Here is a 17,819-nt window from a genome sequence, read left to right as displayed (position 1 = left end):
TATTTTCTGTAAATATTTGAGTTTTCTGAAAATACCTTTTTTAAATGAAAGTATGCAAAATGTACTTAGGTTTCCCTGAAAATGGTTTTGTGTGTATCAAGTTGGATATTTGAATTGATTGATGTTTGTGATTTTTTTTAAAGCACAGTATGACAAAATTACATACACTGTAAGGTATAAAATAAATATAAAATAATACAAATTTCATTCTTCTAGTCTGATAAATACTAAGGTAGGGAGACAAGTCTTTCCCAAAGGGGTATGATCACTTTCCTCTATTTCCAGAATTTCTGTACTGTGCATATATTACTTTCTAATTAGAAATAGCAATGAAGCTTTTAAAAACAAATATTTAAGAGTAGCTTATTTACAGAGGCTTAAAATTTGAATTTCCAAAGAGACTACTGTAAGGTATAATGAGATAAAAAAAAAACTTAATATCTTATTATTTTATATTTACTGACCTTCTCGGGTGAAGAACAAAATCCTTAAATGTATATGGTCTCTCCATTCTTGGATTTTCTGTCTAGAATAAAACAGTGGGTTTTCAAGATATATCTATAACACCAAAAATATACACTTTTCAAGAATTTTCATGAACTGTGACCTCAGGTATCATTGAAGTTAGAAGTGAGAAAAAAGTTTTAGCTTTTAGCTTATTAGACGTCACACCTGGTAACCTGACAGCGCGTTCACTTTCCTGCACCATAGGAATTGCCACCGGCATCACAACTCAGCATAGAACTAGTTGAGGAGGCGTGTGTGGAGCCAAAAGGAGGGTAAAAGCAAAAATACAGTAGAGAGTGGTTACTGTGTTTGCACGCAAAGGAAGAGGGAATTTGTACAATGCCAGCAGAATGGCATGGTTAGACCATTAGAGACAGTTGCAGGAGAACAGAAAAGAAAAGAGCCTGGAAAATAAGACGGGTTAAATATATTATTAAAAGTTTGTGATGTCTGAAGGCTGTAGAGACGATGCAGATCTGAAAAGACTGATGTGGTAAAGAAGTATTACTTCTCTTATCAAGTTCAGCCACCCTTTGTTTTTATCTTCCTTTACTCCTCTGTTGCATTTTGCATGGTTCACTACCCATTCAGTCTTGAAATTCTTAAATTGTTCCGACAACACTTAACTTGGTTCTTTCCTGGTTTCTCCCGGTCGGTCTTCTCTTTCTCCTCTGGCAGACCCACAAAGACTAAGAGTCAATGTCTGGCCTTCCGTGCTCTCACCCTCTCATTTGGACAGCCCACCACTCTCAGAGACTCTGTGGTTATAACTTCAATGGTGATAACTCTCAATCCTTCCAGACCTGTTTCTTAACACACTTTATTTTTATATCTGTCAGTTGCTCACTTTAAGCTTTCATTTTTTCCTGCTTTCTGTTGAAATGCAATATGGCCAAAAAGAAACTTACCATATTTCAAAAAAAAAAATGGCTTCCCTCCTACCCTCTCTACTTGAGACACCACCCTTAGCTCCCAAGTTCAACTTGTATTATCTTTACTTTTTGCTTATTTTTTTCAACTGGAGTTCTATGTCAAAAACCTGGACCAATGATGTTTTGTTACGTCCTGAATGGTTCCTGAATCTGTTTTCTTCTGTTGCTATATGCTTGGTCCAGATTCAGTTTCATGCCCATATTGTTGTAAACAATCACACTTTCCTTCTGTGAGACTAAGCTCTCCCCATTCTAGTTATTCAATAGAACATCTCCAAACTGATCTTCCTCAAACAATGCTTTCATGACATCAATCAACTTCAAGGGCTGTTTCTTACTAGGGTTCATGTAAGGGAATCTTGAAAATAAAATTAAAATGGAAAATTGAGAGGAGTTTTTAGAAAATAATACAATCAAGAAATAACAGCAGTACACACTTTACAAATAGAATATTTACATTTACTATATTGAGCATCTGTAAGTATTTATTAAAATAAAAAGAATAAACATAAAAAGTAAAATCACGAACATCTATACCAACCGGTAACGGATAAAGGGGAACATCCACTTGACCTAGGAAATCATCTCTTGTCTACAAAAGAAAGAAGGAAAAATAATATTAGTAAAACGCTCAATCTTTTTGGAAGGTTTTGATGAGCTACTGTCATCATTCACTAAAAATGTAGACTTTTTTTCTGTTTAATCCTATGAAGTATCAATGAAAACAAATCAATGGAAAATAAAAGGTAATATGGTACAACTTCTGGTAATGGCAGAATAGAGTGGATTAGGTTAATCCTTTTGCACATAATTATGTACTCTGAAAAAAACACAAAACAACTATTTGAAAGTACCATCGAGTGACCAAAAGCAAGCAGAAACTGGAGGGGAGTCAATCCTTGAAGGAAGGAACTGTGCCGGGAAGGATTCCTATTCACGTGGCTTTTCACACGGCAGTACTCCACGTGGCGGAATGATTGGAACTTAAAGGCAAATCTGAAAGACTACTCATTTGAGTAGCTCGAAGACCTACTTTGAAGTTAACAGCATAACTGGAAAGTAAGAAAGAACTCCCAAAAGAAAGAAGCCACAAGAGTCCCTCCAAATCTATATATAAACTCTACTCAAATCCCTAGCTGATTCCTAAACTGCATATGTGAAAGGCAACAGCTGAAAGGCTGAACGACTCAGCACAGACTTCAGTTGATGTTCACTTATCAGGAGCTAGCATTTGGAGTTCAGCTAAGTTAACAAAAATCAACATTCTTCAGGGAAAGATAACAAAATCATCATCTTCATCATGTGCCACACACCCTGTCCAGTATACACTGAAAATGACTAAACATGTTAAAAAAAAAAAAGAAAGAAAAAGAAAAATATGACCCACTACAAGAGAAAAAAAGTAATTAATAGAAACTGACCAGAAGATAAGCCAGATCTTGGAATTAGCAGAGAGGGAAATTAAAGCAGCTGTTATTAAGATGTTTTAAGAATATAAAAGGAAAATAAGATCATAATGACTGAATGAATGGGGAATCTCAGCAGTGAAATGGAAGCTATAAAAGGGAATTAAATGTGTATTTTGAAATACATATACAACTGAAAAACAGAATATTTGAATTAAAGATCAGTGGATGGGCTTAACATATGACTGAAAGTAACAGTGAAAAGTTCTGTGAACATGAAGATCTATCAACAGAATTTATGTAATATGAAAATTAAGGAGGACTTGTGGAAAAATATCAAGCAGTCTAATATATGCAGAAGGGGAGTCCCAGAAAGATAGGAGACAAGGAGGGAGGAAGGGAGGGAAAAAGATAAAGGAAAGAGAGAGAGAAAATTATTTAAAGAATAAAGTCATCATCTTCCGCAATGTTAACATCTTACGTAACCATAGCACAATGATCAAAACCAGGAAAACTACTTCTAGAGGAAATACTTTTACTTATTCAAACTTCTATTCTTAAGCTTTTTAATTGTAAAAAAAATCTCCTATACACATAACAGACAGTATTCTGTCAGATATTCTGTCATCCATAATCTTTATCAATTTAAAGTAACTTATGAAAACCTTGACCCTCCAATCTCAGTTCCCAGAGGGAACCAGGGTTAACTGTTCCATAAACTTCTCCCAGATTTTTTCCTGCATGTACCACATACCACAATTTTTTAAAAATTGAGATATAATTGACATACAACATTATATTAGTTTCAGGTGTACAACATAATGATTCAGTATTTGTATATACTGCAGAAAAATCACCATAATAAAACTAGTTAACATTGGCCATCATACATGTTACAGACGTTTTTCTTGTGATGAGAACTTTTAAGATTTACTCTCTTAGCAACTTTCAAACATGCTATACAGTATTATTAACTATGCTATAATTACATCTCCACAACTTATTTATTTTATAGCTATTAAGTTTGTAGCTTCTGACTTCCTTTACCCATTTCTCCCACCACTCATCCCTTGCCTCTGACAACCACCAATCTGTTCTCTGTAAGCCTGTTTTGTTTTGTTAGTTAGTTTGTTTTTAGGTTCCACATGTAAGTGAGATCATACATTATTTGTCTGTCTCTGTCTGATTTATTTCACTTAGTATAATGCCCTCAAGGTCCATCCATGTTGTCATAAATGGCAAGATTTAATTTCTTTTTACAGCTGAATACTATTCCATTGTGTGTGTGTATACACACATATATTTATATATAAATATGCATGTACATATATTACTTTTTAAAATACATTCATCTATTGATGGACACTTGGGTTGTCCCTACAGCCTGGCTATTGTAAATAATGCTGCAACGAATATGAATCTTTTCGAGAGGGTGTTTTTGCTTTCTTTGGCCAAATACCTCAAAGTGGAATTGCTGGATCATATGGTAGTTCTATTTTTAATTTTTTGAGGATCTGCCATACTGTTTTCCATAGTGGCTGTACAAATTTACATTCCTACCAACAGTACACAAGGGTTTCTTCTTTCTCATCACTTGCCAACACTTGTCATTTATTGTCTTTTTGATAACAGTCATTCTGACAAGTGTGAGATATCTCACTGTGCTCTTGACTTGCATTTTCCTGACAATTATTGATACTGAACACTTTTTCGTATGTCTGTTGGCCATCTGTACATCATTTTGGAAAAAATTCTATTTATATCCTCTGCCTATTTTTTAATTGGATGGTTTGTTTTTCTGCAATTGAGTTGTATGAAAAATCAGGAATAATATTAACTAATCTACAGACCTTACTCAAATTTCACCAATTGTCCTGCTAATTTTGGTCCAGGGTTCAATTTAGGATTGTACACTGCCTTTAATAGGTATGTTTCCTTAGTTTCTTTGAATCTGGAAAGTATCTCAATCTCTTTGTCTTTCATAATCTTGACATTTTAAAAGAGTAGTGGCTAGTTATAGGATACCCCTCAATTTGGGTTTGTGTACTGTTTCTTCCTGGCTGAATTTAGGTTATGTATTTCTTGCAAGAATACTATAAAAGTGATGTTGGTGCTCTTTTCAGTGCACTGTGTCAGCAGGCAATGAACGCTGGAATCTTATACATTATGGACAGCTAAAGACCATTAAATATTTGAGGAAGGTTTTAACATGAAGAGCTGAGATCTAACCCAAAAAACAAACAGCAAGAAGGGAGTCAGATAAATAAGAATCAAGTCAGAGTGCAGGAGAAATACTTGAGAAAAACTATAATTAATATCGTCAGAGATAAGACATAAACCTCTGTCAAATAGAATAGAAGGTTATATAAAAAAAAGAAGCGATTAGAGAATAAGAGAAAACTCTTGGAAATTAAAAATATAACTGAAATTAAAAGTTTAAGATAGAGTTAGACAATAGAGTTCAAGAACTATGTCTCAGAAAGTAGAACTAAAAGACAGAAGAAAAGGCTGTAGCATTCCCCAAAATAAGGAAACTACAGGATAAATGTTAAAAGTCAACATCTAGATAGTAGGCATTCCAGAAAGAAAAATGAAAAGGGAGGAAATCATCAAGGAAGCATTTTAAGAAATCTTCCCTAAACTCAAGAAAATGAATTTTGAGAATGAAAAGCCGCACGAAGTATTAGGCAAAATGCTTGAAGAAAAGACTCAAGCAAGGCAAATCACTGTGACATTTCAGAGCACAAGAGATAAAAAAAAATTCTTAGGGCTTTGAGAGAGACAAAAGAGATCATATACAAAACAAGAGAATAATGCCTTCAACACGGTGAGAGAAAAAAAAAATTCTACATAGAATTCTACACCCAGCCAAAATATCTTTTTAAATAATGAAGGCGGAATAAAGACATTTTCAGACATTGGTGTTCTTATAAGGTAATGGAGGATATATTTCATCAAAATGAGGGAGTACAACATGGTCAAGGAAGATGCAGAGAATTCAAGACGGGAGGGAAGAAAAGAGGATCCCCAGAATGATGGGGAAGGGAACTGTGAGAGTAATAGTAGTGTGAGACCTACAGAACCACCAGTGCACACTGGAGCAGGAAGATGGACAGTTGTAAGAGGGGTGCTTCCAGAGGAACAGGAATAATCATATCCACCTAACATGGTTTTGTGAGAATTAAATGAGATAATATACACAAAGTACTTTGCATAATACCCAGCATGCAGTAAGCATTCAATGAATGTTAGCTGTTATATTTGAAATGCTAGATTCTATAATAAAACCCCTGCTTCCTTTCCCAGTCTGTGGACATTTCAAACTGGTACATACAATAAAAGGAGCATGGCTGGGGGCTGAAGCCTAGCAAATTACCTTAGTTAAGGGCCATATTCCTTATGAGAATATGAGTTGGTAATTCTTCCAATGGACAAGTTAACTTTAATTATACCCTCAAGGCTGTGCTGTGACATGTTTCTTTATTCCTGTCTTTATGGTGAACAGATGTTATAATCCATAAATCTGATCTATAAGAAGCTATAAATAGCAAAGTAAAATACAACAATATACAGTAAAGTCTCAATCAGGATGCCTGAGGGATCAAATATTTTGGTTAACTGAATTATCTAATGAACTTAGGTTTAGGCTTGACCAGAAAAGGAAACAAAACACTTTTGCGGGGAGTTAGTCTTAATACATAGCCTTGCCCTCAGTAGAGTGAATTCAATGAACATCTATTTGTTAGATGACTCACGATTCTTCAGTGCTTTGAAAACATGGCTGTGGTCAATTATCACTAGAGTAACGCAAGTAGAGAACAGGGTGTCTTAACTTGGGCACTACTGACACAGGAACCATTTAATTTTGTCGTCGTGGTGGCTGTCCTGTGCACGGAAGGATGCTCAGCGGCATCCCGGCCCTCTACTCACTAGATGCCCGAAGCACCTCTCCACCAGCTGGGACAACCAAAAATGTCTCCGGGCATTGTCAAATGTCCTCTGGGTGGCAAAACTGACCCTGGTTGAGAACCACTATTAAAAAACGTGTAAAACAGAATGTCTCAACCAGTGAGTAAAAGACACCTCACTTTTAAAAATAACAGCCTTACTGAGATATAATTCACATACTATACAGTTCACCCAATTACAATCAGTTTTTGAACATTTTCATTGCCCCTCCAAGAAAATCCATATCTATCAGCAGTCGCTCCCCATTTTCCCCCTTTCTCCTTAGCCCCGGGCAACCACCAATCTACCTTATGTCTCTATGGCTTTACCTTTTCTGGACATCTCATATAAATCAAATTATATAATAAGTGGTCCTTTATGACTGATTTCTTTCGCTTACAATAAGTGTTTTCAGGGCTCATTCATCTTGTAGCAAGTATTAGGACTTTATTCCTTTTTTATCACTGACTATTGTATGGATATACCACATTTATCCATTTATCAGTTGATTGACATTTGGGTTCCTTTTTTTTGGCAATCATAAATAAGGTTTCTATGAACATTTGAGTACAAGTTTTCATACTGATACATATTCCCATTTTTCTTGGTTATATACTTAGGAGTAGAATTTCTGGGTAATATGCTAACTCTGTTTAACCTTTTGAGGGACTGCCAGACTTTCCAAAATGGTTGCACCATTTTACATTCCCGCCAGGACTGTATGAGGGTTTCAATTTCTCTATATTCCTGCCAACATTTATTATTAACTATCTTTTTGATATAGCCCTCCTAGTGGGTGTGAAGTGACACCCCATCATGGTTTTGTTTGCATTTCCCTGATGACCAATGATGCTGAGCATCTTTTCGTGTGTTTATTATGCCCCCTATTTCTTAAAATCTCTCATAAATCCTTTCTAGAGATTCAGTCTCCATGAGAGAGGCAGTGCCTGGTCACTGTGGGGGCAGAAAGAAAACATCTTATCCTAAGTTCCTTGTTCATTGATTACACTATGTGAACAAAAGCACAGAGCAAAAATTTCACATAATGAAACTTCCCTTGTCTCAAGTAATTCTGGTATATAAAAATACATTTTAGAAAGCTCTTGCAATACATCTTCCTTTTTTAAAACAAATGATCTAAAATGAGTTTCTTAACTTCTACGTAAAATGAAATGATCCCAAAGAACTAAATTTCTAATATTAGAAGAAGGAAAACATTTTCCAAACTAAAAATCACTATGCATGGGTTTTTCAGTCTAAGGCGATGGAGAATACAAAACTGGGAACTATCTTGGAAAGTCTCGGACATATGGTTACCATAAATACAGGACAATTAGGGGTTCTTTTTTCCATTTACAAAGAAAAAATAATAGTTTAAAATTCATTCCTATGAAGGCAAGTCAGTCTGTGATGTTCATTAAGGTTGCCCTGGCCAACCAATTGTTCCAAACTCTGAATATCGAACATTTCTTTGCAAAAGTTATTTCCTATATTTGAACTGTGTACAGCTTACTCATAAAGCAAATTCGCATTTGGTAAAATATAAGTAATTTAAGAATGCCTGCAAATCTGAGAAACAATTTAGAACAGCAGGTGATTTTAAACAGGATTGTCTAGGGCATGGTTTAGTCACTAAATAATACTTTCTCTAACATTCTAAAGATAGAAATTTCACTCTCTTAAAACAATTTTTAGAATATTAAAAGAGAAAAGTCCAAATTGCTGTTTTTGCAAAACTTCAATTACAACTATCCATGGCTTTAAATTTAGAAAGACAAACTGTTATTAACCTTGATAAGGCTGCATGATGGCTGAATGTTCTGCTTTAAGAGAATCCAATGTCACAAAAAATTTTAATTTAAAAAACAGGAATGGTCAAATGTCATAGCTTCGAAGAATATTTAAAAAGAGTTTCCACTAAATCTGAGTTACAAATAATTTCCCAGGGTAAATCCACTGTATAGAGCAAATAGTATAGGAAGAATCACTTCCTCATAACCAGAGCCCAACAACAGAGCCAAAATTTTTTACTATACTATCCAACTTCTAATTTCAATCATGCTTTTTAATCAGTAAAAGTGAATTTCATACTTGGACATTAAATAGAGCAGTTTCAGTTTTCAGACTTAGCTATCAGCACTTTTCTAGTGAAGATGATTTTTGAGGTACTTTTAAAACAACAGTAGACATACACAGGGTACAAAATAAAAAGAAAAAAAGGTTTCTAGCTTCCAACTCTCTAATTCTACACTGTCCTTCCAAGAGGCAACAGCTGTTATTTTTGTGTGTTTGTTGGGTTTAAGTGTGAAACAATTCAGAGTTTTCTTTGACACACTCTTAACACATCTTGTTTTTTTTCTCTCTTCAGCAATATCTCTAGGACCTTGTCCAACATCAGTCCACATAGAGATTCTTTGCCTCTTTAATGGTTATACAGTTTGCTGCTGTATGGAATACTGAAATTTATTTAGTCCCCTATTGACAGACATTTAGGTTGTTTCTAATCTTTTGCCCATTACAGTGAGCAAAGCAATGTTTCAATGCATAAACTTGCATTTATCATTTTGCAAATATACCCAAGATCATTTTTATTTTGCATAACAATAAGGACTACATGAAACTAAACTGAGCTAATCTAAAATGGAAGCAGCTCTCAATGACTGACTGGATGTTACAGAAGGAAATAACGTCCTGAAAAAGCACTCATAAGTTTTCAAAGATAAGATCAAGATAAAAGATTTATGATCACGAAGTCTGCATGTAAAGGAGTATTTTACTCAGTAACTACCATCTTCACACAGCTGCATTCAAATCCTCTCTGTGCAAATGTTAGGATTCTTCTGCAGACATCACTAGTAGTCTAAAAAAGTTAACCGGGGCAGGCAGTAAAAAAGAAACAATAAATTCACAGCCATAAAATGTTCAAGTCATTGTTTATCATATTATTGAATTAAGTCAAGAGATCAAGAGGTATTTCAGAGGTTATAAGTAGGACAAGAGTAGAGTTAAAAGTTTGGAAGCTGAGACACTAAAAGTAAATTATCTAAAAACCTCTTTGTATAAGGTAGAATTTAAACTCTTTCTACTCTTTATAAGTTAAGAGGTTAAATGTTTTCTTGATTTGAACACATGAGAAGTCAAATATTTTGACACTGGATATTAGCACATGTGAATCTCCGAGAAAAATAAGCAGAACTTCTATGAATGGACCCATTTATAGTATTTTTTTTAAAAAAAGAAGAAATCATTTACTTCCTGCTTTCAAAATTTTATAAAAACTATTATTTTTAATGAACATTCTTCCTCTCTAAAATCCATATTACATGGATTTATAGCATATCCTAAATATTATAATTAAAAAAGGATTACGAAAATGACTGTAAATTTAGCTTAACTATTTTCTAACATATGCAAATCTTTCTAAGTAAAATTGCTTTTTATGAAACTTTTTACACAGCTTCTACATTCTAACCTACATACTGACTCATTCTATACTCTGACTTGCTTATTTTAAACATTTTTCTAGAGGTTCAAGTTTATTGATTCAATCTTTTTCAGAATGTTGAGGGGAAAATGGTGTTAGCTAAACAAACAGTATCATCTGATCTACGCTATAAAATCACAGTGCAATGGAGACTGGATGTCTTTGCTTAAAGCAAACATTCACCGCCCCAAACTCGTGATCTGCTCTGCCAGCCAGCCTGCCTGGTAGATTTAACTGTAAGGCACAAACTGTACTTGTTCTTTGACAATAGCTTCATATTGCTTGAAAACTTGGATACATGCATTCTACAGTCTTTAGCAACCCTCACATTTTAAAAGGGATTTTTACCTAATAGATGGGGGTGGGAAGGGAGTCAGGAAAAACCACTGTCTAAACCAGCTTCAGTCTGAATCATCCTCCTCTGAATTTGTCTTTTTGGAGGTTTCTGCTTTATAATCATTACAGGCTTCTGAAAGCTGAAGGTTTACCTTGACATGCTCCTCTATCTTGACATGCTTTTAAGTTTAGTTTGTAATTTATTGTGAGGATTTTCAAATATAAACCAGTTAAAAAATATGCTAGAGTAGAGAGGAAATCTGAGGCAGACAAGGTGTAGGAGGAATCAGATTGTGTTATATCAAACACAAACTGGATTTTTAAATTATTTTCAAAATTAAAATTTAATTTTTAGAAGCAATTGATATTGTATGCCCCTAAACTACAGGTCTGTAGAAGGAGAGAAGAAAGTTTAGCATTTATTACAACTTTCCTGCCCCCTCAAAAAAGGTGAGGTGCTCATCAACTTTTCCCATTGTTTCAAATTTGTATCTCTAAACAATGGAAAATAGTAAGAGGACTAAATGTATAAAGTTTTAATTTACTAGGAAATATCCACAGCTAGATAACTGATAAAAGGGATAAGGTTCTTCTTCCACAAGAGAAAAATATATGTTTTTGATTAAAAATAGACATCGAGATTCACTCTTCTGAGCTCCAATAAATCATGCTAACTTTTTCTTTCTAGGAATGTTTGCCAAGCTATGAGGGAAAGAAAAAGGCCAACTTTTTAAAAGATGGAAGCTAATCCTCTCTGGAGAATTCTACGTGCAGTCTAAATGAGAAACTAATTCAGTAGATGGCTGCCCACGTCGAGGAAGATAGAGTGACTTTAATGCTCAGAAACCAAGGAGCTGTGTACAATCTTAGATATTTAATTTGAAAACAAGTTAAGCATGAGAAGGTGAATTAAGATCGTCACTCTAAGACAGAAAAGCTGAGGCAGTTGAGGAAGTAGCTTAGGTGGCTCTGCTTCCAACCTAATCTAAGCGTTTCGGATGCTTCAGCTTGAGTGAGTTCACTCAAGTGGTTCTCAAACTTCAGTGCAGGTGTCAGAAATCACCTGTTGGGCTTTTCAAGGACAGATCACTGTCCCCCTCTCCCTGCCTCAGGTGCTACTCAGGGAGCGGATCCAACAGTTACACCTTGAGAACTACATCCTATTCAACCTCATTTCTGGAGAAAACCAGGAAGAGTAAACAATGATTGAGTAAACAATAAAAAAGATGAATGAGCAGGGCATCTAAATTTATCTCTTTTTATCCTGCCTACTTCCAAGTGGATTTGGTAATTTTAAGATAGCACACAATGTAAATGGCACTTAAAGATAACACAGAACAGAACCCCTCTGAAAGAAGCAAAAGGAGTCAGGGACTTTGTATTTCCTCCTTGCTTAAAATATAGAAACAAAAACATATTTCTCTTTTCAAAATCTTTGAAGACTTGCTATTGCATAAACATCATTTCCCAAGTGTGTTCTGAGGAGTAATGGATCTGCTGGACACTGAAAGAGTTCAAAGGTGGTCACCTAATTGGGAAACACTTGGTTAAACAAAATGCAAAAGTTTATTTCCTGTAGGACTTCAGGAGCATAACGTTACTAGTGTGCCTTGAGACATTCCAAGAAATACTGCATGCGGGATTATGCAGACTTATCAGTCAATGGGATGAGTTTTGTATGAGGCATCCTACAAACAGGTGAGGAACACATTTAAAAAATATTGGTCCAATTTCGACCAAAAATTTTGGTGCGGTTTTCAAAATGTGTACCTCTTGGGGAGTGATGGAAATGTTAGCTATCTTGATTGTGGTGGTGGTTTCATAGGTGTATACATCCATCAAAATTCATCAAATTGTACATCTGAAATTTGTGCAATTTACTGTACAGGAATCAGACAATGAAAAAGGTGTTAAAAAGTAGACTGGTTCAGAGGAAAAACTATAAATTCTTTAGCATGGGATTCTAGGCCCTCCACTTTTGCTTTACCAACCCACTCTGCAGTCTTACCTATTAATGTAAGTCTCCCCAGTAGAACTGTTTGACTGTGCTGAACACACCCTGTGTTTCACCCTCTCAAACTCCCTTCTGCTTCCTGGAAAATTTCTTTCTCTCTCTGCCTGTGTAAATCCTATCTACTTAGGGAGGCCCAGTTCCATGCCATTTTAATGAAAATGTTCTTGATGACATGAAATTGCTAATTTTCTCCTCTGTAATTCTACTCCACTCTGTATCTTTTAACATCTGTCTTACAGCTCTCTTCTCCAGCCAGGCTGTAAGTTCTGTAACATCAACAAATGTCAGTGACTGGCATCTATAGCCAGACTCTGTGCTAAGTGTGGAGAAGGTTAGTGACGTCCTGGAGTGGGCAGCCCGGCCTGGTTGACAAACATGCACATGTAATTAAAGGGTGTGTAAAAACTGTAAATGAAAAGTACAGAAATCTAAGAATGTTTATAGGAGAGGGATTAAGGAAAACTTTCATACTTTGTTTTATCCTAACGTGCCTTGCCTTTATAGGTATTTAACACCTAGAGATGAATTCTAAATTATTAAATAGTTTTAAAAATTGAAATGAACCAGACTTACTAGAAAATTATATCATCTTTATATCAGTGAATTCCTCCTTTGTTAAAAAAAAAAAACAGCTATTGAGGCCTGAGGAAGTACTCCTTGATGTGGAGAGAATTTACCAAGAAGAAAAGCAGTAACAGTTCAAGCATTATGAAACCAAGTCAGTAATGTGACAGGAAATGCTACAATACCAAAAAAAGACGGAATCAGATTTCCTGTGCCTTTTCAGGAAATAGACTCAAGTCCTGCTTGCCCATTTCAAGAGGGTACTGACCAGTGTTGAACAGTGTTGGAGCAATAATTGAAAGGGTTAAATGACCTGTTCGACTTCTGGCAATCTGACTGTCTTCTTCAACCTGGACTTGAACTTAGCTTTCTGCTACCAGTGTGATGACTTGGTAATGTATGTGCTCTAGACTGGTTTATTGATTCCCTGATCATGTTTTTCACTGCTTCAACTGTAGCTTATGTTCCCGGATCACTAACTGGCTTTGCTGCCACAGGGACTGAACTGTGTTCTCCTCCATATGTGAGAAGTTGTCTTCCTCACTAAGACGTCTTCCCTACACTTGTGCCCAGTCGTCCCCATCTGTTCCTGACCTTTTCTGCCCTCTAGTGACCATAAGCCACTCTCCCACCCTTGGCATGTGGAACCCACCACTTGGAGGCTGCACAGTTAGTAGAGTTTGACAGACAGAATATTAGGCATGAATCTCTGTTACTCAAGTCCCACCAGAGTACAACCCTGATCTCCGACTGACACCACCCTCAAATTTAAGAATTATATCCACAAGAGGTGAAATCCACAACTTAGGGAGACTTACATTCAGACAAAACTACCCCACTTAGTAGGTTAAATATGATCTAAGAATATTTAAACAACGTTTAAAAGGAAGGTTAAAAATTACCCCTAAGTTTTGCCCTATAGTGAGGGCCTACAGTGCCTCGCACATGGTTTAGATGTCATTATGTTAGCTGCTAAGTTAATTGCTCTGGATTCCAGTTTAATCATCTTTAAAGCTATGTGAATCTGAAGCTTATAAGCCACTGGACTTCATACTAGATAGTTTTCTTCAGTGTATTAAACAGCAGCTCGTATAGTGAGTCTGGAGAACACTGCTGACAACCCAGGATTTATCCAAGTTTCCAGTCTCCAGACCCCTTAATGAGGCGATCCACCTGCAAAACTCCCTCGATTCAGGGGCAAGCAGCCTTGAAGCTACAATCATTCCAACCCTCCGGCCCTTAACTTCACACGATTATATCTTGCTATCTGTCTGCCTTGCTTAGACTGGCCTGTCAAAAGTTGGGATGATGCCTTCCAATCTTCTGTATTTCACAACAAAAGACATTTAAAAAGCAAAATCTGCTTGTTGTTGTTTCAGCAGCATTTTCCCCAATCATCAACAAACAGTATTCAGCACAAACAATGCACAGTGACTGGCAAATACTTTCAAGGACTTATTGTCAGCAAAATTAGAGCACATTTGGACAAGGCCGGAAGGGACTGGCCAAGGAATACATCCAAACAACAAACAAAATTAATTATCAAATAATTCCCAAGGAGGTTTTTCCTCTTCTTTTTTCTTTTTTCCGTAAACCTTGGTACAACACTACTTATATAGTGGTAGGTGGACATGTTTTTTCTAACAATTTTTATTTTTTGAAATGAATAATCATTTCTAAGTTTTTTTTAAATTCATAAGTAAAAACTGATTATTCTTATAATTTGATTATCTGATCAAATGTAACTTGAGCTGACTTATAAATAGTTGTTACAGTTTCTCCCAGGGTTGAAAGTACATATAATTTTTACTGAAGAATATAATGTATCAGTGAAAACAGGGGCAAGGGGAAAGGATGTGGGTTACTGTTGTTTAAGAAAATAAGAACTCAATGGATTCCTTTAAAACCAAATTTTTCTTGCTTAACCAGCAAGGCAGGTACCAGTAGAGAAAAATAAAGCCATAGGGATGTGGTTCACTCCTTCATCCACGTCTACAGAGTGCCGTAGTTTTAGGCACCTTCCTCAATGCACTGGAGCTCTGTCAAAGTTACAGGGGTATCAAGGGCTTGCAGCTCGAAATGTAATGTTCTAGAGGAACCTTGTCCAACAGAACTTTCTGTAATAATGGAAATATTCTTTGTCTGTGCTGTCCAATGCAGGAGCCACGAATCACATGTGGCTACTGAGCACTTGAAATGTGTCTCGTGCAGAGGAGGTTCAGAATTTTAAATTTTATTTCATTTAAATTAATTTGAATCTCACTAGCCACATGTGGTTACTGTATTGGACAGTGAAATTATAGAAAACTTTTCAGTGAAACAGTACTTTCTGGTTTTATGCATGATTTTTAGTTCTTGCTCTGGGAGTCATGCGTGTCCCCAGAACTGACTGACTCTCCCACCATACTGTATTTGGAATCAGGACTCTTTTTTAAAACATTGAGTTGGCTCATCATATGTAAGGAAAAGTTGTATTATGCTCTTTAAGGATACTCCTGGGAAAGAAGTCACCCTAAGGCAAGGAGGAGAAACTGCAGCCCAGTGGGAGGCAGCAGTACCTGAAAATGACAATGCCTGAAAATATAGTAGCAATGATGACATGACAGGATTTGTTCAAGAGAGCATGGGAGCCAAGTCTTGGGAGCATGCCACATATTGAAGAGTACTTCATAGCTGCCTGGGATCTTTTGTGGGCAGAAGAGAAGGGCTGTCATTGAAACTTGGGTTTATAACTGGCATTTTGTTTCCTTTGCTTCTTGGAGTCTGATGAAGCTTGAGAAAACTTAGGTTGTATGTACTGAATAAAGAGATGTGACTGGCTTCTATCAGTATAATATATTTCAAAAGTTTTATTACCTGTCTGATAAAATTTACAAATGAAAATCCAGGATGATATCCAAGTTAATTTTAGAACGTTAAAAAAGGGGTGTGGAGAAAAGGGAACCCTCCTACACTGCTGGTGGGAATGTAATTTGGTGCAGCCACTATGTAAAACAGTATTAAGATGCCTTAAAAAGATAAAAATAGAGTTACCATATGATCCAGCAATCTCAATTTTCTGGTGAAAACTCCAACTGGAAAAGATACGTGCAACCCAATGTTCACAGCAGCACTATTTACAACAGCCTTACATGGAAACAACCTAAATGTCCATCAACAGATGACTGGATAAAGAAGTTGTGGTATATTTATACAATGGAATACTACTCAGCCATAAAAATTAAATAATGCCATTTGCAGCAATATAGGTGAACATAGAGATTATCATACTAAGTGAAGTATGTCATAGGTAAGCCTCCTCCTCCTCCTCAGACAAATATCACATGATATCACCTATATGTAGAATCTAAAATATGATACAAATGAACAAAACAGAAACAGACTCACAGACATAGAAAACAAACTTATGGTTACCAAAGGGGAAAGGGTAGGTGAGGGATAAATTAGAAGCTTGGGATTAGAAGATACTGACTACTATGTATAAAATAGATAAACAACAAGGTCCTACTGTATAGCACAGGGAACTACATTCAATAGCTTGTAATAATCTATAATGAAAAATAATATGAAAAAGAATATATATCTATAACTGAGCCACTATGTTGTACACCAAAAACTAACACAAAATTGTAAGTCAACTATACTTCAATAAAATTTTTTTAAAAATCTCAAGAACCAAATATATACTTTTTTTCAGTAAAAGGGAAGAAGAGCTATAATACAGACACCAGATGGACAAAACTGAATTGCTTATATAAATCATACAAACTTGAGTTTTTATGCATGTCCCAAAGAGACCAACTAGATAAATGTGGAATTATAATAGCTGAGTTATATTTTGCTTTTACCTGATCGATAACTGCCAACCAAATATTTTAGCATAAGGATAAATCCTGGGTACACCAGGATATGTGTCTTTTTGTAAAAGTAACCTTTTGTTGAAAATGTTTAAAAAATAGAGATTACAGTTAGGAGATTATTTGATTCCTAAAGATCAAGAATAAAACAAAAACTGTATTCTAATGTGACTTTCACAAAATAAAATGTTTATTTTAATGTCTTCCAAAACTATAAGCTCATTAAAATGAAAATAATGCTATTAATAAAAACTGTCATATCTTGAAACAGTCATTAATAGACAACCTGAATAGGCCTATATCTATAAAAGAAATTAAATCAGTAATTAATAACCTAATAAAACAGAAAATACCAAGCCCAGATGGATTCACTGGCAAATTCTACCAAACATTTAAGAAAGAAATTATACCAATTCTCTACAAACTCTTTCAGAGGACAGAAATGAGGGAATACTTCCTAACTCACTTTATGAGGTGAGCATTACCCTGACACCAAAACTAGATGAAGACATTATATAAGAAAAGAAAACAACTGACCATGTCTCCCATGAACAGAGATGTAAAAATCCTCAACAAACCATCAGCAAACTGAATCCAACAAAGAATTACACGTCATAATGAAGTAGGATTTAGCTCAGGTATGCAAAGTTAATTTAACATCTGAAAATCAATTAATGTGATCCAACAGGTCAAAGAAGAAAAAAATCGTATGATCATAACAATAGGTACAGGGAAAAAATTTAACAAAAGCCAACACCAATTCATGACAAA

General features: G+C 35.5%; 1 protein-coding gene across 6 annotated transcripts in view; it reads right to left on the bottom strand.

Moving 5' to 3' along the window:
- NEDD4 (NEDD4 E3 ubiquitin protein ligase) overlaps positions 1-17,819 on the bottom strand; it is a 115,542-nt gene that overhangs the window by 38,342 nt on the left and 59,381 nt on the right. For 4 of the 6 annotated variants that reach the window (XM_072962361.1, XM_072962362.1, XM_072962356.1 and 1 more), the window contains 2 exons: positions 1,981-2,031; positions 465-526 (listed from right to left, as the gene is read on the bottom strand). The exons of 1 other annotated variant lie outside the window; for it this stretch is intronic. In XM_072962361.1, the coding sequence (XP_072818462.1) occupies positions 465-526; positions 1,981-2,031 (113 nt within the window). The remainder of the gene's footprint in view (positions 1-464; positions 527-1,980; positions 2,032-17,819) is intronic. One more of the 6 variants, XM_072962357.1, reaches the window with a different exon arrangement.

The sequence above is a fragment of the Vicugna pacos genome, chromosome 6 (assembly GCF_048564905.1).
Source record: "Vicugna pacos chromosome 6, VicPac4, whole genome shotgun sequence".
In the NCBI taxonomy this organism is placed as follows: Eukaryota; Metazoa; Chordata; class Mammalia; order Artiodactyla; family Camelidae; genus Vicugna; species Vicugna pacos.
This window is presented reverse-complemented; position numbering and strand designations above follow the sequence as displayed.